Here is a 21,004-nt window from a genome sequence, read left to right as displayed (position 1 = left end):
CGAAGCGACTCATTGGATGGAAATGCCGCAGTACTAACGTGCAATATAGCGATGCCTGTCGTGCACTCTGAACGAAGTGGTTGTGGATCGTGCAGTATATCGCGAATGGTCCCGCGTGGCTGGAGTGGAGGCATACTTTACGTGATGCAAGGAATGTTGAAGTGGGGAGCGCGGGGATATAAGGTATTACAGATGCCCCAGACAGTGTCGTGGGTCGTAATACCTTCGCTTCTTTATTGTCGCCAGAGAAATACGCAACAATGGGTATCACCAGAGGAAGCAGCAAGGCCAAAGGGCAGTCAGCGGATCCGGTTCTCACCCGTCTAGTCGCAGAAGATACCGTCTCGTGGGTTCGCAAGCCGCACTTGAGGAATCTTTACCTGCTCCTTGTGCCAGCTGCTATTGGCATTGAGATCACGTCTGGGTTCGACTCGCAACTCATCAACGCTTTGCAGATTGTTCCCTCATGGATCCATTGTAAGATGGCATGATTATCTTGACATTTAGCCCATGTTGACGTGTTCAGTCTTCGGAAACCCGCAGGGCTCGCTCAAGGGCATCATCGGCGCAGCGTACTCCCTCGGTGCTATCCTCTCGCTTCCTTTCATTCCCATGGTGGATAATTGGGTCGGACGTCGTGGCTCCATTATGGTCGGCTCCATCATCATGATCATCGGGGCTCTCATCCAGGGTTTCTCGCAGAATGGTACGTTCAGCGTTGATCCTACCGTGACATCGTCTGCGAGAAGCTAACGTAGGGCATCTGATCGACAGTAACCATGTATATCTTCGCTCGACTCATCCTCGGTTTCGGTATCCCTGCCTGCATCGTCGCTGGCTCCTCCCTCATTGGAGAACTCGGTTACCCTAAAGAACGCCCCGTCCTCACCTCTCTTTTCAATGTTTCCTACTTCGTCGGCCAAATCATCGCCGCCGGCATCGTATTCGGTACCAACAGTATCCCCAACAACTGGGGCTGGCGCGTCCCTTCGCTCCTGCAGCTCGTGCCCTCACTGCTTCAATGTATATTCGTGCTTTTCCTTCCCGAGAGCCCACGCTGGCTCGTCAGCCACGACCGCGTCGAGGAGGCAGAGGCCATCCTTGTGAAGTACCATGCCGAAGGGAACGCAGAGAGCGAACTTGTGAAGGGAGAGATTGCGCAGATCCGCGCGACCATTGAGCTGGAGAGTGAGGCGGCGAAGAGGGGGTGGATGGATCTGTTGGCCACAAGTGGGATGCGGAGACGTACGCTCATCACAGCTAACCTAGGTCTGTTCACGCAATGGTCTGGCAACACGCTCATTTCGTAAGGCACTTCCCACTCCCTTTCTCCCTCCCTGTATGCTTACGATAAGCGGCTAGATACTACTTCGGCGACCTCATGAAGATGATCGGTATTAAAGATTCGCTCACAAAGCAGAAGCTCAACGTCGGGTACGCCGCGTGGTCCCTCGTCACGGGTGGTGCCGTCGCCCTCGTCGTCACCCGCTTCAAGCGCCGTACTCTGTACATGATTTGCACGTTGTCTCTGCTCGTGGTGTACACTGGCTGGACCATCGCTTTCAAGTATGCCGTCACGGCCGACAAGGCGAAGGGGCACAACGGACCAGCTAGCGCTGCGAGTGCGTTTTTTATCTTCGCATACCAGCCATGTTACAACATTGGTTTCAATGCTTTGACTTACAGTAAGTTCACCAGCCTATGCAAAAATTCAAGTGTGATGCCGAAGAACAGTGCTGAAGATAAACAGCCTACATGGTCGAAGTATGGCCCTACATGGAGCGCTCCCGCGGTATCGCCATCTTCCAGCTCTTCGGGCGTCTCGCTGGTTTCTTCACCACCTTTGTCAATCCTATCGGTCTCGAGAACATTGCGTGGAAGTGGCTTATCGTGTATGTCGCGTGGCTCACGTACGAGGTCGTGTTTGTGTGGTTCCTGTTCCCTGAAACGGCGAACCGTACGCTTGAGGAACTTGCTTTCTGTAAGTGGAGTCCATGGTTGTAGCAGGCATATAGCTAACACGTATACAGTGTTTGAGGGCGCGGAGAAGAATCTCAGGGCGAGTGAGGCGGTGGAGAAGATTGTTGTTGAGAGAGAAGAGAACGTTGTTAGCGAGCGGAAGGTGTAAAGGAACGTGTATATGAGCGTCAATAAGGATACTTTAACGCTTGAGTAAGATATTCATGGAGACGAGTAAGGCTGAGTGGTGGACTGTTCCATATCTGAGCTGTATGCCGAATCTATAACTCCTCTTTCCTTCATCAGTGCAATCGGCTCTCGTATAGCTACCTGGGACCTCATGGCGATGGTGAGCATCATCTCTGGCGGCATGGATCATACGAATTCAGCTGTATAAGTTCTCTGCCCGCCCATTCTAGATCTCCTCACATTTCTCATACTGGTCGACTTCACGTCAACCAAAAGAAGACACACGACGCTGTATGTGGGTGCCTTCGTCTGTCTAAAACGTTCGACCAATTATTCCATGTGAGGTGGATGTGGTCTTTTCGCGTCGACCAAAACTTGGCCATTTAGAGATGATGGGGTCGCGCGTTTGCCTCTCCAAAATACGCCGAGAACCAAATGCATGTGCAACTGGCAAGTTCCTCTCGCGCTGACGAGATCGTGCGCCAGGGCTGTGACATGGCAAACCTCTGGGTTCCCAAAACCATCGCGGAAACATGTGTGAGACGCTGGCGTGGTCCCCTAGCGTTGACTTTTCTTCTTACAGCGCAGAGTCTCCATGTGAGGGTGTGGTCATCTCTCGAAATTACGAAGAGAATGAGTCATGAGCAACCGGAGTCGTCCTTTTGCATTGATAAAAAAAAATGTGCCTTTGTCTCTCCAGAACATTGCGAGGCAGGCGCAGATGTGAGACTTGTGCGGTGCTCCTATTATACTCTGTAGCTGCACCGATTGCGATGACAATCAGCGTTATCATCCAGTCCATGGCCGCATGGGAAGTTGTCGTTGATTTTGGAAATGTCTCAAAGACTACGTCCATGTGCATGTCTGTCTCTTGGAGATCAGATGATTTCGGGCATAAAAGGCTCTCTTCGCTTGGGATAGTGATCTTCACACATCACAGTACTCAATTTGATTTTAACTAAAGGTGCTGGTGCACGGAACCATGCGGTCGTGCCGCGGTCTCTCGAAATCCTCACAAATAGGGAGGTTGATCACTGAATGGAGCGCTACTTTGATTCGAGACAGCATAGGACCAGCATTAGGTCCATATAGTACCTTGGCCACGGTAATTTAGGGCATTATCAATCACCCGTCAAACACTCTCTACATCTTCACACTTAATGCCAACTTCAAACTGCAACGGTTTGCACCATGTGAGCGCGCCTTTGCCTCTTTAATGAGACGTAGCTATGCGTCATGTGGTCTTGTGTCTCTGGCTGGTCTCTTCTCCACAAATCCTTGCGAGCAATTACATGTTTCTTTCGTAGCTACAGTGGTATCCAGCATCATCATCATCATCATCATCATCATCATCATCATCAAAATTGCTTTCTTACTCGAACATCTTCAAGTGACATCGAGAGCGCTGTACAGGTCGATGTTGGTTCTTCTGCCGCGATCAGATGGCTTAGAGTATATAATGCCAGAACGTACGCCTTGAAAGTCTTCACGCGTACTGATCGGCCTGAACCGGCGTCGGGTAGAAGCGTTCACAGACAGATTCATGTGATGCATTGGAGATCTCTTAAGGTTGTAGCGACAGCGAAATGGAGCTATCTAAACTCCTCTCGGCCACTCATCAAGGGAGTGCTTTTGCTTCCCCCGAGTTCAGCGTTAACCCCAATGTGGCATTTCGTGTTGCCAATGATCTCCTCCAAAAGCTCAGATCAGCACTCATGTCGGCGGCCGTGCTACGGAGCGTAGGTGAAATTCAAATAAACGATGTCGATCGCTTAAAACAAGGTAGCTGGAGCCATACAATTCGTATTCTGGCGTGATTAGATAGTATTGAAAATAAAAAGTCTCTTAGTTTAGTCCTGGACTCCGTGCACTTCTCTCGCGCACGTCAGCCAGGTGTTCACCAAAGTTGGCAAAGAAAAAGTGCATGCTGGTGCGTTCTTACCTTCAAAGTCGTCATAAATGAGGGGCATAGCGCTCGCTCACTTTGGACTTTTGCCAAAGGAGCTAAGTTGCACTCATGTCACGCTATATCGGTGATTTCCAAAAAGAGAAGTAGCTAAACCACATGGAAGACCGTCACCGCCATCCTGAGAAAGGTTTCAGGAGCCCCAAATATAGATGCCCTCTTACCAATGCTTCAGCCCCGCCTCATCCGCTTCAGAAGGCTCACTCTGCTCAATTTTTAATTGACAAAAATGGAAAACAAATGGATCCTATCGGGTACCTTTGTCCTCAAACTGCAAGTAGTTCCAACCATGGACTCTGGGTATGGGCTCTAATCAAAAGCTCACCCAACACGTCGATGTCCAGCTATGCCTTCGAGCAAAGGCCGAGTGTAACTACACTACGTTAAGCACTGCCTTCTCGGATCGAAATACGCTCAAGAACTTTCTACGCACTATGCATAGAGTTTTCCGAGCGAATAACCTGCGCTGCGGCTACAGTCTAAATGCCCCAAACCTTATACTGCGTAACGATATGTTCTCACTATATCATGCGATTTTGGGCATTGGACCGCTTCAGGGCTGATTTTAAGAAAGAAGTACTTGACATGGTAAGGTTGTTTTACTTTGAACTTAAATGCGCCGACAATCTCTCAGAAGCTAGTCTCTAGATATTCTAAAAGCTACAGGATGTAAAGCTCTGTCGATCGATGGTATGTAAGATCAGCACTGGCACTGTAAGGCCTTACACGGAATGTAAGAGAAGTGCTCCTCTTTTCAATTGCGGGGAACTCCCTTGCCCGCCATCACGTCTCTCGCGCAAGCTCAACCTTCACATGCGTCATATCCAGGCGTACAATCACGCTCATCCGCATCACTCGCATCACTCATGCATCTGGTCTTCCTGCTCCCTGCGTGCTGATCACCTACTATAACGAGCCATTGACGTCGCTAGAGCCTGGAACACATGTGCGTAGTTCCATCGCCTGACTCAAGCGCCTGTGGTCTCTATTTGAGACGACTTGTCGGATCACTTGCCGCTCGGAGCGAGCCGGGCACCTACTTCCGCAACGGGTCGATTCCATCGCAGATTCTCCCATTCTCAGGATTGGTACGTTATTAAGTTTGACACAAGAGGTGCATGACTGGTGTCCATTTGGACCGCGCGCGGTACGGTAGGTCTATCATTGTCGGCGGAAAGGTCGCTTTCGCCATCGAGGCATCCGAAGTCGGGTTGGACGTCGCACCATCTCTATAATTACCGTAGTGAGAGGTCACAACAGTGCTGATCGTGGCGACTGTGCGCAGACGCCTTGTTACAGCTTCCGCCGGAATGGCTGCCGAACATGTTGAGGGGTTCGCTTATCGGCCGATCTGTACCATTGAGCTTAGGCGGGGGGCGGGAGAACGACGACTAAACTTTAACTGCTTCTGCTGCAGCTCTGATCCGGCCAAGGAACAAGCAAAACGCTGGATCATGGACAAACTTTCCATGACAGTGAGCATATGTGAAGGCGATGGACACGCCTGCGAGCAAGTCTACATCGCGTTCCGTATGAAAGGGATCTGCACTTTCATAAATGCGACTTTGCGCAGATCAAGATGGGCGAATCCGCGATGAACGAATTCATGCCAATCATCCTCGAGATGATGAAGAACCCACCTGATGCGAACGAATCGATACCCGTGGTCAATCACTTCAGCACCGCGATTGCGGTCACAATGCCATTCCTTGTGCGTCCGGTTACGTTGCAAGAACGCCATGCGAGATGCTTACCACGTGAAAACAGGTCCTCAGTGTCGTAGCCGTAGGCCTTCGGCTCTACACCCGACTTCACCTCGTCCGTGAACCAGGCTGGGACGACGTGTTCGTTGCAATAGCCGTAATCTTGAACCTAGTCGGCCAAACGACGTTTCTAGGAGGTGTGCTCTGATCACCATCCAAGCTTTGTCGGTTCAGTATTAAGGTCTTCTAGGAGTAAAAGCTGGAATCGGCCAGCATCTCATATACATCCTCGGGAGGCTTCCAAATGCAATGAAGTGGTTTTACGTTGCTAACGCGGCATACACTTCGACGACTGTCTGCATCAAGCTTTCCTTAATATTGCAATACCTACGGCTCTTCCGCGAAGGCTACCGCCGCACGATCACTCTCATTGTCCTTGCTGTCGTCGTTCTATGGGGCGGTACATTCTCCTTCATGGCATGGTTTCCTTGCTTTCCGGTATCTGGGTTCTGGAACAAAACGAAGGCACCTCCAGCAACTTGTTATGCCTTTGGCTATCGAACCACTCATGAAGCAAGAAACACGTTGTTTGCTTTCGCCGGCTCCAACATGTCGCTAGATATCCTGGTCTTCCTCATACCACTTACGGAGTATTTTCAACCCAACCTGAAGCGAAAGCAGGTGCTGGCAATGACGGGATTATTCGGTGTAGGGCTGATGTGAGTATCAAGATTACATTGTTCGTCTTGTAGAAGCCGGCTGACGTATTGTAGCGTGATTCTTATGGCCGTTTTACGCCTCTGGAGCGGCCTGAAGTACAACAACCGCGGCATCATCATGTACGACTATACATTCTGGCTACCCGAAGTCCTGGTTTTCTCATGCCTCGAGATCGACTTCGCGATCATATGCGCCTCAATGCCTATATTCTGGCCCAGTGTCGTCGCTGCCTGGAACCAGATCTATGTCACGAAAGAAGTCATCGTTACTGTTGAGCATCGCGACGATGATAACAAAGGCGACCTAGAGATGGCGAGGACATCGTCGAGGAGAAGCAATGAGAGTACTGAGGGACTGGTAACAGAAAACAGTACGGAAGGGCGGTCATTCTTCATAGAAGACCTGCCCACACTAAGGATAGTGCAGATTCAGCCGCTCGAAGAGACAGTGCGTATGTCCTGGGGCGGTACAGCGCTGAAGAAATAGGATTCCGTGTCCAGTATTGAAGTTTACGACTTGAAATAGATGTTTATGACATTCTCCGAACTCATGTAACAGTTGCTTTCTATGCGGAGAAGGTCTAGAATCCAGCAGCCCTAGCAACATCTGCCTTACTCTCGCCAATCTGCACATCATACACAAACGTGTCAATGTCAATAGCCTCGCCACCGTAGGCGCCGAATTTCGGGTCCGCCCTACCAGGAAAAGTGGTCGCGGTCAGTCGCTTGACGCTGTCATCGCCAAGGCGCTGCTGCTTGCCATCGATGTAAAGCTCCACCCATCCCGGAGAACCGGTGTTGATGGCAATACCAATCTTGTATCGTTGATTGGGGCTGATAGTTTTCTGCCACTGGCCCACACGCTTGGCTCCGTTTGACGCTTGATACTGGAATTCCAGATGCGTGGAGTCTATGACTTCGAGACAGAGCGGGATATTGGCGCCCTTGTCTTTGTTGGCAATGTATTCTTTGCTGTGACAGGCCGTCAGTAACAGGTAGAGAAGCTAGCGGGAGACATGCAAAGATAATACATTGAGACAATGAATAGACTTACAATTGCCAAATCATCAAGCCTTTTTGAAGCTTCTTGATGGAAACATCGTACCCTATCCAGTACGTCTTGCCCGCCTGAGTCTCCTCATTCAGAGCATGGTACTCGGCTCTGATGTTCGCTTTGGCACGATGAAAGTGGGCTGCAGCAGCACCGTCTGCATCTTTGTCGGCTTTGATGTAGAGATCAGCAGAATTCTCACTCCTTTTGTCACCCCGAGCAGCTTCGAGGTTGCGGAGACCCAGGGCCTTTGGATCGTCGCCACGTGCGGCGTTGAAGTCGACAAGCAAGGCGCCGAGGGCGGCGGGAGCTAGTATTAGTGCTCGGATGAAGAGCCTCATGGCGACTGGAGTAGCTGTGGAGATGTGGAGGTTTCTGCTCTGGAATGCTGGTGGTAGTCTACTCGAGTGCAGCTGCCAACGTGCGGTTTTATACCGAAGCAGTCTGTTATTCGACACTCCGAACCATTACTGACCACTGCTCAGTCATCTTCATCAGATTGGGGAGCCACAGTCTACACCCCTGTTCGGACTTCTAGCATGGCAAGGCCGAACAGTCTCGCAGGATTTCGCCCCATTTCTCCAGCTCCGTAGCAGATCTTCCCGCGGAAGGGATGTGAGGCTGCCTCCCCCAAGTCCCACTTATACAGCACGTTGTATCTGATTGGCTGCTCTTTAGCGCTCGATCAGACCCCTTCACCGAAATTATATGCCTCCCGCAACATGCGTCTAGAAGTCTAAGCGAACTTCGCCGTTGTACCAGAATCATCATCAAGAACCACATAAGGAACCCACCTGCCTTAATCTAGAGCTAGGCCTCTCAAAAATAGACGAACTTGTACAGAAGCGTCCAAACTTTTGAGTGCAGTTTGGCCCCCAGCACTCCGTGAGGCTGGAGCGCCCCCGCGAATCTTACATGGATGATATTAATACGTTTTCAGCTCGGCACATAGAGCTACATAGGGAGCCTTGAGTTACCTACTGTCGCAAGCACATCTACGCCTAGGCTATAGTCGCACGACGAGATCAGCTTGCGCTTACGCGGCACATTCAGGCTACATGTACGCATGCAGTCTGGGACTGGAAACGGCGAGTAGGTGCAAATCGTGTGGAAGCCACAGGCCGAGAGGGCGCATGTGACCAAGACACGCGAAATTAACAAGCTCATACCTCATAAACGATGCTCACGGACTCCAGCATGAAGCACAGCTCAGAAGGGGGTTTCATTTGTCGTTTCCAGTCATCTCGCCACGTCTTTAACCTGGATTTCCACCTCGCACAGCAGCACTCTCCCCCGCGGCTTCGTAAGTATCTGATCGGTTGCTCCTAGCCTTAAAGCGAGCCCCTTCACTGGATTGTATGCCTCCTTCGGTCTGCCTTTCCAGATCCATGTTATCACAATCTGCACTCACACCGACCACGAAATCACCCTATCAAACTTAGCAAAAACTCCATAGTAATGCTATCGCTCTCTTTACGCGCCATATTGAAGCTGCGTAACAAATCACCAGAGCAACCATTTCAGTTCCTCGGCCAAGCAGGCCAACACCAGAAACACCAGGCTAGATCCCAAACGACAGCTGAGGCAACCCTCTTTTCCTACAGCTCAAGACACCCAAGCGCCAGACCCACATAACAGGAACAATTGTGGCACAGCCACATCAAAGAAAGAAGCATAATATCTACACACGCCCAGACCCTCCTCTCAGGCCGGCCTCCTAAACGGATGCGCCTCGGTATTAAGCACCCACTCGTCTAAACTCACGACCCCCGGCTCGCTAAACAGCAGATAAAAATACTTCAGCGTCTCCGCAAGCCAGAAGCTCTCCATCGAGTCGTTGAGGTTCGGGCTCGTTTTGGTGACATCGTCGATAGCTGAGTTGCCGTGTGCCGTCTTGGTGTGCTTGTCGATGGCTTCGAACATGCGCCAACCGGCGGCGCGCCAGGATGGGTCGCCGGTGATGCGGTACATGTACCAGACTGATTCGATGGCTTCGGGGCTGCGTGATGTTAGGAAGAGGGTAGAGGGGATGGGAGACGATACTCACCGGAGGATGTACTCCCGGGCCTTGATCCTAGTGACGCCGAGCGGGAGGCGCTCTTCTTCGAGGCGGGTGTTGACGTAGTCTTCGTGGCTGAGAGGGACGGACGGCGAGTAAATGGCGGGGAAGGTGGGCATGACCCTGGTGGGGATGGGCTCTTCAGCTTCTTCGACTTGGAGCTGGACTTTGGTGGGAGAGTCTGCACTGTCGGCATCTTCTGCAGATTCGCGGCCGACGTTCAAGCTCCCGTTTTGCGATGGTGGTGCGGCGTATTCGAGATCTGTAAGCTGTCGCTTGTCCAGCACGCTGCCAGCAGCCGCCGTTGGCTCTGCCGCGGAGAGCGCGATGCCAGCCTTCACGGGGACAGGCGTTGGCGTAGGAGATTCCGTATACGCCTGCATCGCCGACTCGTACCACAGGCTTGCGCTCTTGACCCTGATCTCGTAGTTGATCATGGCCTGCTCGTATTGACTCGCCCTGTTCTCATGCGCGGGGTCCAAAGTCTCATAGTAGAGCGTCTGGTTCCACGGGCAGTCCTTTTGACTCCCACAAGCCACACCCTCGAACGCTTCCGGCATGATACCCGTTGCGGTCATATTGTAGGACCACACACAGCCCTCTGTCAGCTTGGCAGCGATCTCGAGGTCCTTCGGCCTGTCAAAGATCTTGGCGCTCATACCAAACATACCTCCCGCGAAGCAGGTCAAATGTGCGTATTCGGGCTCGAGTTCGGTGGCGGGAGTCTCACCTGGCTCTGCTCCCGAAACGTACCGCTTACCAGAGAAAAGAATATCATCCTCGTTTGGCAGCATAGGCCGGAATATGAGATGCTTCTTCATGACCTCTGCAGATACTTCGTACATGGTACGGTATTTTTCGACTTGGCCGCCCAGGAGCAGATATTGTTTCGGAAGGTATTCGTACGTGGAATCCGACATCCCACCGAGCGTGAACTCTTCTCTTCCTCCGCTAGATGACGGGCCAAAGCCGGGGTTGTCGCAGGTGGGTTTGAATGGTGTAGCTTCTGGATCGGATGGGAATCCCGCAGCGTCAAGCTGACGCTTTTTAGGAGCAGCCTTGGTGTCACCAGGCCAGATGAATGCCTCCTCGGGCGGGGGCTTCCACGATGGATTCGGCCCATTGGGCACGATCTCTAGAGGCGGGGGTTTCTCCAATGGAATATATTTCTTACCACTAGGCGAGAGCTCCTCGTCACCAGTAGTTGCTGAATCATCTTCAGCCGGCATGACCAACGGCTGGCTTGGGTCAGCCTTCAGATACGCGCCGTTCTTGAGCGCTTCTTCCCATCCCGGGTCTCCTGCAGTTATCGGTTTTTGAAGGGGCTTATTGGGAGCGGTGTTGTAATTATGCGGAAGACACCCCGACGCATCGAAGTACGTCGGCCACATACCAGGGAGCCTCGTGTGATTTTGGTATCCTTCCAAATTGTCTGTAATGCGAGCAATTGCATCATAAAATCGATCCTCGCCAGTGAGTTGTGCTAGGTAAGTGAACTCCATGGCCAGGGAACCAATCTCAGCAAGAACGACGCGGTTGCTCGCAAGGGGAGAGCCGGAAGATAAGCCACTGCGTTTCGTCAATTTTGCAAGTTGCCAGGGTGGGTCTGTACTTACGGTTGCCAGTAATAGTACGTCTGAGGCATCCTATTCGGAGTGTCGAAGGCGGCCATCAGGATCTCGGCCAGCTCCTTTGCTTTGGTGAGCAAGATCTCATGCGTCTTGCCAGCCATGTCGTAAGCTGCAAGGAAACCTCCGAGGTAGCGAATAGTGGTCTCGAAGAGGGGGATATCGACACGAGTGGTGGTCGTGAAATCAATCTTCTCGACGGCCTTTACAGCCGCCTCAAATTCGTCCTTCAGTCCCATTATCCACAGCGTATCGAGAGCATCTACAAGCGTCGCTCCCCAGCCCGCAAAGGGATCTTTCTTCGATCCGGTCACAGGCATAACCTCGTCGTGCAGCCATGCAAACTCCTTGTACCCAGACCATGAGCGCTTGAACACATCCTTGATCGTCCCCAGCTTTGCCTCGCGGTCGACCTTCTCTGCATCCGTCTCTTTCTTGAAAACAGCTTGTATCTTGGGTATAGGCTTCGGCTTTGCGGTGGGCAGCGCGATGATCGACTCCGTCGGCACGGGATATTGTTCCTTGGTCTTGATCCAATGTATAGGTTCCACGCTGGATGAGAGTAGGTCGCCCAGCACAGCCTGTGCCACAGCTTCATCGGCACGCGGTGTGGGTGTCGCTTCTACATGTGCGCCATGCCCGACTCCTACGCCTACAGGTATTGACTTCTTGCCAGGCGCGGTAGTAGATGTCTTCTCGACAGGTCGCGCTACCGAAGCAATTGGCGGCGGGGTCTCCTTGGTCTGAGGGTTCTTCGCAGCAGATACTTCCACCCCGAACTGCTTCGGCCCATTCGCAACCTGCGGTTTCGGCTCCCACTTCACTTGGGGGTCTGCATTGTCGCGGTGGCCCGGTGCGAAGCCCGCAGCTTGATCTCTCCACGATGGATTTGAGCTCCCGAATTTATATAGCGCCAGGACGGCGATGACGGTGAAAGCGACGAAGACGCGGTATCTACGGAGACGGAACATGGTGGGCGCCTGGTTCAGTCGGCCCAGTCGCGTGGGCTCCGTGGAAGACAGCCGCTGAGAGAGTGAGCGGTCCGCAAAAGAAGGTGCTATGTCGTCGCTGCCATTGGGGAAGTGCACAACGGAGGGAAGAAAGGAAAGAAGAAAGCAGAAGGTGCTTGCAAAGGACAGCGAGTACTAACAGGAGAAATCGCTACATGGTTGCAGGTGAACACCTTCGGCGGGCTTGGCTCGGGATCTTGAATGCCACATGCAGTCTAGCAAATGCTTGGTGCTCGGTTCAAAGCAGCCCCTTGTCGCACATCCACCCCTTTCACAATGTCAAACAGATAGGAACGCAGCACGGAATGTTAGACAGCGCTTCACATTGCTCCTCGAGTCATACGTCAATCGGCCCAAAGTTGTGAAACTGTGTCGGTATTCGCGAGCGATCTCACGCATGCATGCCTGTCCAGGGTCCTGCCAGAAGGGGATTGATCCGCATGAGCTTAAATTTTGTGGGGAAATACCCATGCCCGTAGCTATATTAATCACGAGGCCAATTTCACGAGCGCATCCCCGCATCCGGCCACAGTATTCATTTATACAGTTCCTGTCGTTGTGCAGTTCTTCGCTACACAAGGCTAGACTTCGTAACTTCATTAGTTCTCCTCTACTGGTCCCTGTTGCCGTCCCTACGATGGAGAGTTAGCAGATGATATTTCATGAACAATGACCGAAGCTTACCATTTGTCGTGCTTTGAGCATCTCGTCGCACAACAGCAGGTTGGATGCAATGCCGGTACTTGAAGCGATGGCGTTGCGCAGAACTCGGAACGAGTCGTAGACTCCCTCTTGCATGGGGTCCATGGCCTCTCCGGTAGCCAGATTCAAGCCGACAACGTTGCCCTCGGCGTGTTCATCCTGTAACGCAGCCACTGCGACCTCGTTAGTATGTGCTTAAATATAGGAGAGAACTGTATTCATACGTGAATCTTGGATGTCGTGACCCGAGTTTGCTGCGAGGGTCTTGGGAATGACGAGCAACGCATCGGCAAATGCAGCGACACCCCACTTCGCCTTGCCCTTGACTGTTTTCCGGAAGCTCTCGCTCAATAGACGCGACGCGCAGGCGACGTGGAAAGCTCCGCCTCCCGGGACTACACTCTTGTCTACGATCATGTTGTACACACTTCGCAGTCCGTCGCGAACTGCGTCCTTGATCTGAGTAATAGTGTGCGAATTTGGTCCCTTGATCAGAAGTGTGACCGACTTGGGCTCCTTCACGTCCTCGATGAATGTGTACTTCTCCTCGCCGAGTTGGTGCTCGTAAACGGAACCTGCCCAGCCTAGCACATCGGGAGTTAGGTCATCGACGCTGTTCTGGGAGGTGCCTCCACAGACAAGTTGCAGACGCTCCATGTTCCGCCTCTTAGCTCTCCGAAGCGCGAAAATGCCGTTCTTGACCAGCACGTCCAAGCTCAGCGGGTCAATACCCTTCTGATTTATTATCACGAAGCCTTTCTTGGGGTCATTGCCGCAGACTTCCTTCTTTAGTTCCACGATCTTCCTGAGCTTCTCATCCACGAACCGCCGTTCACTCTCAACAAGCTTCTCCCTCTGCTCTGCGCTGGAGTAGTAGAATCCAGAGTTGATCTCGGATTTCTCATACTCTAGACTAACGTTGAGTGTAAGAATGTAAGCATTCTCAACACGCTTCGGCATATCGGGGTGTCTTGCGCCGTGGTCCAGTGCCAGGCCGCGGATGAGCTGTGTGTCTGCGGCGGTGCGGTGCTGCATCGTCATGATTTCAACCATGTGCAGATCTGGTTTTGCGGGGGCTTGGTAGATGGCAAGGACGGCATCAACGATATCCGGAGTCAGTTGCTCGGCGAGAGTGCTGTCCAGCTTTGTGGCTAACGATGTCCGCGCAACGGAGAGAAGGAGCTCCCGATCGACCTCCTTGTTCAGCTTGAACTCGTCCAAGAACTGACGATAGTCAGCTTCCAGCGAAGCCATTCGCGGTTGTCCAGCATACCTTGAGTGATTCAGTCTTTGCGATCTCATAGCCATCGGTGATGACTCTTGGGTGGAGGCCTTCTGCGATGTAGCGATCCGCCTGCTTCAACAACTCGCCGACCAATAGCACGACCGAGGTGGTTCCGTCGCCGGTGATTTCGTCCTGTGCGGTTGCCGCTCGTGCGATCATGACGGCTGTCGGGTTTTGGATTTGCTGTCTTTGTATTAGCTGCCTGACTTGACAAGTCGCTGCGGTGTGTTTTTGACGTACCATTTCCTTGAGCAACACACTGCCATCTTTGGTGAGCTTGATCTGCAAGCTAGTTAGAAGTGCGCGCGACCGTCTGTAGCGCTATCACATACACCACCTGCACCATCGACAAGCCTATACATCGTTAGTCTGTCATTGTTTACGTTCGGTGGGGCAAGCTCACATCTTGAGGGTACCACGGGGTCCGAGGTTGGAAGCCAACACCTGGTTCACAGTCAGAGTAGTCATACGGCCAGCAAGAAGCCAATCCATACCTTTTGCAGGCCCTCGCCGGCCGAGATGTTGACTTGGAGAGCTTCCCCGCGCCGCTACATAAAGTTAGCTAGGTCGCAAAGCTCAAAACAAGTGCGACTCACCCTTGACTCGGCCTTCGGATTCAGTAGTTGTGCAGCCGACATGGTTACGGCGATTCTTTCTGGAGGTTTGGAAGGAACGTAGAGGCGTGGCGTCTCTTGCTGTTGCGGAAGCCTGGTCGACCCTCGCGTACGTCGCGTAGTTTGAAAGTTCGCGGTTTTCGGCGCCAAGTTGTTCCACGTCCGAATGAAAAAAGTTCGGCGGCCCTAGCTCTCTCAAACTCGAGCTACCCACTGCGAAGAAAAACGTCCGACCGCGCGCACCTCTCGACATCTGTTTGCGCACCCGGCAGCAGCTACAAAACACCCCCCCGATCAATCGCGCACTCTACAGGAGCTGCGACAAGCCAGCCGTGCAACCATGTCTGTGGACTACCTGCTGCACGAAAGTGCGCTCGGATACGCCATCTTCAAGGTCGTGAAGCAGCCCGACACCATTGGCAACCGCTTGAAGGAAGTGCAAGAAGCCGTTCAGGATCTCGCCAAGTTTGGAAAGGTAGAACCGCCCGTGCCTGCGGATAGTTTTGGTCTTTCTAACAGTGCTAGACCGTCGAACTTGTGGGCTTGACCCCGTTCCAAGGAACCCAGGACGCTCTGCAGGAGATCAATGATGTTTCCGAGGGAATTCTGAGCCCCTTCCTGCAATCGACCCTCGAATCGAACCTGCCCAAGTCGTCCAAGAAGAAGAAGGTTGTTTTAGGAATCTGGGAGAAGAACTTGGCTGGCTCCATCAAGGCGCAGTTTGAGGGAGTTCAATGCGAGACTGGTGAGACTAACGCCGTAGTGGCTGATTTGCTCCGAGGGCTGCGTCAGCATGGCGACAAATTGGTCAAGCAACTCCAGCCTGGCGATCTTGAGCGGTCCGTGCTTGGTCTGGGACACGCATACTCCCGTGCTAAGGTCAAGTTCTCGGTAGCGAAGCATGACAACCATATTATCCAGGCTATTGCGACTTTGGACCAGATTGACAAGGATCTCAACCAGTTCACCATGAGACTCCGTGAGAACTACGTAAGCATGCAGAGACAACCTGTCTCAATTCACACTGACTTTTATTGCAGGGCTGGCACTTCCCTGAGCTCAGCAAGATCTTGACCAACGACCACTACGCAGGCGCGGTGCTCTTCATCGGTGACAAGAGCGGATTGTCGGATGAGAAGCTTCACGAACTTGCTGCAGTGGTGGGCGATGATGAGTCGGTTGCTCAGGCCATCATCAAGGCCGCCAGGACGAGCATGGGCAGAGAAATCTCCGATGCAGACCTTGAGATGGTCATGTCCTTTGCCAGACGCACAGATGCCCTGGCCGTCTACAGGAAACAGCTCGCAGGTTATCTCTCGAGCAGGTTGCAGAGTGTAGCGCCCAACACAGCCGCGCTCATTGGCGATACCGTTGCCGCCAGGCTAATCTCCAAGGCTGGTTCTTTGACCAACCTTTCCAAGTACCCTGCCTCGACCGTACAGATTCTTGGTGCTGAAAAGGCACTCTTCCGCGCACTGAAGACGAAGGGAAACACGCCCAAGTACGGTTTGATCTACCACTCTTCGTTCATCGGCAAGACTGGCGCCAAGTCGAAGGGAAGGATCTCCCGTTTCCTTGCCAACAAAGTATCAATTGCGTAAGTCATCCCCGATATCCTCACACGTGACCTTTTCCAGTGTCTTTTCCCATGCTTACTTTGCATTCAGGTCTCGCATAGATAACTTCTCGGAAACCCCAACTTCCAAATTTGGAGAGGCCTTGAAGCGACAGGTCGACGAAAGAATTGAGTTCTACGCTTCCGGAGCCACTCCCGCGAAGAACGCTACCGTCATGCAAGCCGCGATGGACTCTGTCATGGCTGACATTGACACTGAGGATCCTACCGCGCATGGTGCGGAAGACGTTGTGATGGCGGACGGCGTCACTGCAAAGGCCACCGAGCAAGCCATGCGCGAGAAGAAGAAGGAGAAGAAGTCGAAGAAGTCAAAGGACGTTGAAGAGGAGGTTTCTGACAAGAAGTCAAAGAAGGAAAAGAAGAGGAAACACGCCGACGAGGAGGACGGCGAGGGCAAGAAGAAGAAAAAGAAGAACAAGGCGTAGACATGTGACACGCACGAGCTATGCTTTCACTGTCATGATACCTTCGTTGGCGTTCCGGTTCTGTACGACGGGCTTTTGTGCAGCTAGGCGTTTGTTGTTGGGGTTTCTTTGCATCGTGTGGATTGCACGCCGTGGTGAAACGTTTTGCTCGATCTGCGCATGCAGAGAGGGGATACGTCTCGCTTCTGGACTCAAAATGTATCATGTATGCTGGGGCACATGGGTTATATGTCCGGTAGTTAACTCATTCGTCTATGCCATCTTCTTGTTCCATGTTCTCTTGCTTTGGCGTGGTGCATCGCATGCGGCAATCACTGGATCTGCGAAGACTTGTGATACATTGGCTCGCGTGGCCGAATCCGGCTGGGTCGTTGAAACAGTGATGCGCTTTGGTGGCGCGGCGACCTTTTTCCGCAGGTATTGTTTCAAGTTGGTGCCCCGCAAGACTCGGAAGAGAGTGCAGATCAGCAGGGACGCCCGCAGCGCATCGTGGTAGACTTGAATGTTCGCGCTGTGAGCCAGCGAAAGGTGGTTGGATGTACCTGGGAGGAAGCGTATGCACGGCTTCGGAGAATTGCATGATTTTCGTGCAGCTTGTCCCTGTCCCACAGAAGCAGTTAGCCGCGGAACTGGGTAGCGCACGGACACTTCTCTAGAAGGTCCGTTCAACCACGAGCGTTGACAACACCGAGCGTGTCTGGCTAAAGAGCAGATGCATATTACTGTCGCTGGTGCACAACGTTAAGCGAGAGATGATCGTTTGGTGAAATCAGCAAGAATGCCGAATCAGCGGGTGGCATCGAGATCAGGCGCTTGTGACGCCTTGCTCGGCTGAGGTGCATGCGTGGCAGCGGCTGTGGCTGGAGAGCAATCTCAATGTGATCTTGGTCGGTTTCTGGAAGCCATCTGCCCAGGTGCTCTCGGAGACGTGTGACCTCCTGTGGCACCGGCAGCAACAAGCAATGGTCTTCACGAAGCATTCAATTCTCGTATTCGACATGATCTGAAGGCCTCGAGTGCAGATGCAGGTCGAGCGTCCGCATCTCGCGTCCGGCACCCTGCGAGACGACGAGCCAGCCCTATGCAACGGCAAGTCTCTTCCAGGCTCGCTCCCGGCGGCATTGCTTGTCTCCTGCCTACGAGAAAGCCCCAGCTCCGTCGCTCCCTTCTGGCGTATGCTCGCTCCATATTCTCGTAACCGTTGCCCGTGCTTTGACTGGATGGCCCGCCCAAACCCATTGCGCTGCCCTTTATACGTGAAGTCCCCTCGCCGTCGCAACGCTCCCTCTTCCACCTTTTCTCTTGTACGTTTTCTGCCAGCGACGGCTTCGAATCCATCAATCCACTGCCGTGCAAAGGCGCCGCCATCCGAGTAATTGCGCGTGAAGCAGCGTCGTGTTCGTCCCCGTGCCCTAGTCACTCTTTGAGCCCCTGGCCACCCGGCACTGCGTCTGCACTTCGATTTTGGTGTTCTCGCCAGCGTCCGTCGACTATCTCAGTACGCGCGCCTGGGTGTTGAGTCTGCCAGCCCGTCCAGTCGACCCTGTTTCCGCCAACTGCGTGTCCGTTCGAGAAGCCTGCGCGCGTGACTTTTCAACAGCCAAATTGCTTCTCTTTTGGATACCTCCTTCAAGCTTGTTGTAGACATATAACGCGCGCGGCTGCGACGTTTTGGCGTCGCAGAGTTTTGGTTTTCCAAAGCCATGGACGCAGCAGAGGTCGCATCGTCGCCCGGTAGTCTGAGCTCACCCCCTCATTCGCCTGAACAGGGGACGCCCAACAATTCCGCGATCCACGCCACGAGCGGTGGTTATGGTGTTGCAGCAAATGCTAGCACCCCCACCCCTGCAGCATCCACAACGCCCACACCCAGACTTACCGCAGCTGGCACCGTCCGTAAGAAGCCTGGGCCCAAGCCAAAGCCCAAGGACCCAAACGCAGAAGAGAAGAAGCCCAGGAAGCCTCGCAAGGCCGCGGAGCCAAAAGACCCCAATGCAGCGCCCGCGCCGCGCAAGAGGAGGACCAAGGCGTCTCTGGAGGCACAGAATGCTTCACCAGCGCCCGCTGACGAGAAGCCAGCTGTGAATGTACTACAGCAGCAATCCGCACCGCAAACAAGACCAGCAGAGCTGGCGCAGGTGCTCCAACCAGAGCAATCTGCGCCCGTTACGCAACCTCCACCACCTCCGCGCGCGCTCGGGGCCAGTGCAGAGCCGCTTCACGGCAACCCTAACCTTTCCCACATCACGCCGACGCCTTCAACACCACGACCTGCGAGCTCGGGCCAACGTTATGACCCCATACGTGGCGGTATTTACGAGTCCAAACCACTCGTTGCTGCGAGCGTGCCTCCACCACCCATCTCGCCACCCCTCAACCGAGCAAGCGCATCCCCATCCATCACGTCCTTGATTGATCCGCCGACAGTCGCCAATTCAACATACACACAGCCTGCTAGGCTGCAGCACCCAACGTCCGTCACCTCTGCTCCGTTGTCGCCTGCCGCCATATCAAATCGACCTGGTCCGCTCCTTCCTTCTCAAGACAACCAACCGCCACCTCGCCCCGCAGCACCTCTAGGCCCCGCACCCATGGATATCGACTCCGACCCAAGGACTTCCGTGCCCATGAAGAAGACTGACTCCGCGAGCGCGGGCACACTGTCCAACGCCCCGACTCCGCCCGTCAAAGCTCGCCAGAAGGAAGCCCCACCGCCCCTGCCAACAGGAAGCGGTTTGCTCTCAGGCACTCCATTTGGTCCCGCTGTCGGCGTAAACGGAAACGGCGCTACCGAACCTTCAGGCGTCAACATTTGGCTCACCTTCCCGCTGAAGGGTCAGACGAATGTCACCATCAACTTTGCTCAGGAGGTGGAGAAGAAATATGGCTTCGCTGCACTGCATCCTCGAATTGCAGCTCGTCGGGAGCGTCAACGGCAAATAACATCCATGGGCGCTGCTCTCGAGAAGGCGGCCGGTCTTGCTGGATCTGCTGACGACATGTCAGTCGACCTGTCGGACAATGAGAGTAACGGCGGCAACACAGGCATGGACGAGGAGGGCTCCGCAGCGGGCAAGGCGAAGAAACCCCGCAAGAGAAAACAGGAAGATTACGACAAGGAAGACGACTTCATCGACGATACCGAGCTGGCCTGGGAGCAGCAAGCGCTTATGGCCAAGGATGGCTTCTTCGTATACAGTGGCCCTCTCATTACCGAAGAGAAGCCTGCCGTGGAGAGGTATGTATCCGCTGATGATTACGGTGTCTTCGCTGCAGCATGCTAATACCAAATAGGGCCGATGGGACTGTGAAGCGTGGTCGTGGACGCGGTCGCGCTGCAGCCAGTCGAGGAGAGACCTCAGGACGTGGCCGAGGTCGCGGTGGCGGCCCAGGCTCACGCGGTGGTCAAACTGTACGCAAGCCTCGCGTCACCAAAGCCGACCGCGCCATGATGGAGCAGGAAAAAGCAAAGCGGATCGAATTCAGCCAGCAGCTCGGAAGCAACAGCAACCTCGCCAACATGCCCGTCACAGCTCACGCTGGTACCGTTCATCCAACGATGTAGCTGCGCATTGCCGTCAGTATTTCTCTTTCTGATTTTCTATTCGATGCATGGCGCTGTACGATAGATATCCTCAACGGCTCTTCTGCCGGTGTACCTGTTAGGGTGGATGTCTGCGATTATGAATTGGCGTTATCGGGTTCGGGGTGAGTGTGGCACTGCTTTGGTGGGACCGGTATGGGTGGTGTTGTTTCAGTGTGTTAGCATGTGTTGTGGAGTTCGCCTTCGTGCGAGCTTGCACCTTTAGCTCAAAAGGATAGATGCAGTTTTCGAATGCATGTCTGTATCTTACTTTGCACTGCGCCTTTTACCTCTGTGCCCAGATCTGGAGTTGAGAGGTTCTCTCTCCTTTCGCATCGTAGAGGAGGAATCGCAGTCTCCATTCTACAGAGGACTTCTCCGGCTCTACTTTGATTCATGGCGAATGCCATGGACGACAGTGTCATCCAAACTCGCGGTATTTGGTCCACAACGGAGACCTGTTCGCGGCTGTCCT

At 53.4% G+C, this 21,004-nt stretch overlaps 8 protein-coding genes across 8 annotated transcripts; 4 read left to right on the top strand and 4 right to left on the bottom strand.

Annotated features, from left to right (window-relative positions):
- Positions 1-260: 260 nt before the first annotated feature.
- Positions 261-2,004, top strand: CC84DRAFT_1104050 (general substrate transporter; the record flags this gene model as incomplete). The annotated part of the gene is made up of 5 exons (XM_018175040.1): positions 261-477; positions 527-706; positions 775-1,306; positions 1,363-1,685; positions 1,751-2,004. 5 exons carry the CDS (start codon positions 261-263, stop codon positions 2,002-2,004), a joined length of 1,506 nt encoding a protein of 501 aa, XP_018030139.1.
- A 3,653-nt stretch (positions 2,005-5,657) lies between these two features.
- On the top strand, positions 5,658-7,023 carry CC84DRAFT_1156871 (uncharacterized protein; the record flags this gene model as incomplete). The annotated part of the gene is made up of 4 exons (XM_018176987.1): positions 5,658-5,825; positions 5,882-6,014; positions 6,068-6,536; positions 6,591-7,023. Exons 1-4 carry the CDS (start codon positions 5,694-5,696, stop codon positions 7,021-7,023), a joined length of 1,167 nt encoding a protein of 388 aa, XP_018030138.1. The 5' UTR covers positions 5,658-5,693.
- On the bottom strand, positions 6,655-8,116 carry CC84DRAFT_1210063 (uncharacterized protein). Its single transcript, XM_018182262.1, has 2 exons — positions 7,591-8,116; positions 6,655-7,508 (listed from the first exon to the last, which is right to left on the bottom strand). Exons 1-2 carry the CDS (start codon positions 7,926-7,928, stop codon positions 7,118-7,120), a joined length of 729 nt encoding a protein of 242 aa, XP_018030137.1. The 5' UTR covers positions 7,929-8,116; the 3' UTR covers positions 6,655-7,117.
- A 906-nt stretch (positions 8,117-9,022) lies between these two features.
- Positions 9,023-12,703, bottom strand: CC84DRAFT_381166 (seven-hairpin glycosidase). The gene is made up of 3 exons (XM_018185976.1): positions 11,263-12,703; positions 9,635-11,215; positions 9,023-9,586 (listed from the first exon to the last, which is right to left on the bottom strand). Exons 1-3 carry the CDS (start codon positions 12,243-12,245, stop codon positions 9,292-9,294), a joined length of 2,859 nt encoding a protein of 952 aa, XP_018030136.1. The 5' UTR covers positions 12,246-12,703; the 3' UTR covers positions 9,023-9,291.
- Position 12,704: 1 nt separating this feature from the next.
- On the bottom strand, positions 12,705-15,409 carry CC84DRAFT_381477 (T-complex protein 1 subunit zeta). Its single transcript, XM_018185978.1, has 9 exons — positions 14,868-15,409; positions 14,766-14,819; positions 14,675-14,715; positions 14,604-14,625; positions 14,512-14,553; positions 14,260-14,454; positions 13,211-14,210; positions 12,969-13,159; positions 12,705-12,916 (listed from the first exon to the last, which is right to left on the bottom strand). The coding sequence occupies exons 1-9, from the start codon at positions 14,907-14,909 to the stop codon at positions 12,884-12,886; spliced, it is 1,620 nt and encodes a 539-aa protein (XP_018030135.1). The 5' UTR covers positions 14,910-15,409; the 3' UTR covers positions 12,705-12,883.
- On the top strand, positions 15,095-17,214 carry CC84DRAFT_1169268 (Nop domain-containing protein). The gene is made up of 4 exons (XM_018179620.1): positions 15,095-15,360; positions 15,411-15,875; positions 15,926-16,482; positions 16,553-17,214. The coding sequence occupies exons 1-4, from the start codon at positions 15,226-15,228 to the stop codon at positions 16,944-16,946; spliced, it is 1,551 nt and encodes a 516-aa protein (XP_018030134.1). The 5' UTR covers positions 15,095-15,225; the 3' UTR covers positions 16,947-17,214.
- CC84DRAFT_382435 (uncharacterized protein) lies at positions 17,069-17,721 on the bottom strand. The gene has a single exon (XM_018185982.1). It carries the CDS (start codon positions 17,524-17,526, stop codon positions 17,191-17,193), a length of 336 nt encoding a protein of 111 aa, XP_018030133.1. The 5' UTR covers positions 17,527-17,721; the 3' UTR covers positions 17,069-17,190.
- A 431-nt stretch (positions 17,722-18,152) lies between these two features.
- Positions 18,153-20,788, top strand: CC84DRAFT_1169267 (HPC2-domain-containing protein). The gene is made up of 2 exons (XM_018179619.1): positions 18,153-20,184; positions 20,241-20,788. The coding sequence occupies exons 1-2, from the start codon at positions 18,650-18,652 to the stop codon at positions 20,509-20,511; spliced, it is 1,806 nt and encodes a 601-aa protein (XP_018030132.1). The 5' UTR covers positions 18,153-18,649; the 3' UTR covers positions 20,512-20,788.
- Positions 20,789-21,004: the final 216 nt, after the last annotated feature.

Source organism: Paraphaeosphaeria sporulosa (assembly GCF_001642045.1).
Source record: "Paraphaeosphaeria sporulosa strain AP3s5-JAC2a unplaced genomic scaffold CC84scaffold_14, whole genome shotgun sequence".
Classification (NCBI taxonomy): domain Eukaryota; kingdom Fungi; phylum Ascomycota; class Dothideomycetes; order Pleosporales; family Didymosphaeriaceae; genus Paraphaeosphaeria; species Paraphaeosphaeria sporulosa.
The sequence above is the reverse complement of the archived record's forward strand: the minus strand, read 5'-3'. Positions and strand labels throughout refer to the sequence as shown.

Coding starts and splice junctions, on each gene's coding strand:
- CC84DRAFT_1169267 (XM_018179619.1), top strand. CDS start 18,650: ATGGACGCAGCAGAGGTCGCATCGTCGCCCGGTAGTCTGAGCTCACCC. Junction 20,185..20,240: donor GAGAAGCCTGCCGTGGAGAG/GTATGTATCCGC, acceptor AATACCAAATAG/GGCCGATGGGACTGTGAAGC.
- CC84DRAFT_1210063 (XM_018182262.1), bottom strand. CDS start 7,928: ATGAGGCTCTTCATCCGAGCACTAATACTAGCTCCCGCCGCCCTCGGC. Junction 7,509..7,590: donor GGCTTGATGATTTGGCAATT/GTAAGTCTATTC, acceptor GGCCTGTCACAG/CAAAGAATACATTGCCAACA.
- CC84DRAFT_382435 (XM_018185982.1), bottom strand. CDS start 17,526: ATGCAATTCTCCGAAGCCGTGCATACGCTTCCTCCCAGGTACATCCAA.
- CC84DRAFT_1169268 (XM_018179620.1), top strand. CDS start 15,226: ATGTCTGTGGACTACCTGCTGCACGAAAGTGCGCTCGGATACGCCATC. Junction 15,876..15,925: donor TGAGACTCCGTGAGAACTAC/GTAAGCATGCAG, acceptor CTTTTATTGCAG/GGCTGGCACTTCCCTGAGCT. Junction 16,483..16,552: donor GCCAACAAAGTATCAATTGC/GTAAGTCATCCC, acceptor CTTTGCATTCAG/GTCTCGCATAGATAACTTCT.
- CC84DRAFT_381477 (XM_018185978.1), bottom strand. CDS start 14,909: ATGTCGGCTGCACAACTACTGAATCCGAAGGCCGAGTCAAGG. Junction 14,716..14,765: donor CCGGCGAGGGCCTGCAAAAG/GTATGGATTGGC, acceptor ACTGTGAACCAG/GTGTTGGCTTCCAACCTCGG. Junction 14,211..14,259: donor CAAAGACTGAATCACTCAAG/GTATGCTGGACA, acceptor GACTATCGTCAG/TTCTTGGACGAGTTCAAGCT.
- CC84DRAFT_381166 (XM_018185976.1), bottom strand. CDS start 12,245: ATGTTCCGTCTCCGTAGATACCGCGTCTTCGTCGCTTTCACCGTCATC. Junction 11,216..11,262: donor ACGTACTATTACTGGCAACC/GTAAGTACAGAC, acceptor GACGAAACGCAG/TGGCTTATCTTCCGGCTCTC. Junction 9,587..9,634: donor GCCCGGGAGTACATCCTCCG/GTGAGTATCGTC, acceptor AACATCACGCAG/CCCCGAAGCCATCGAATCAG.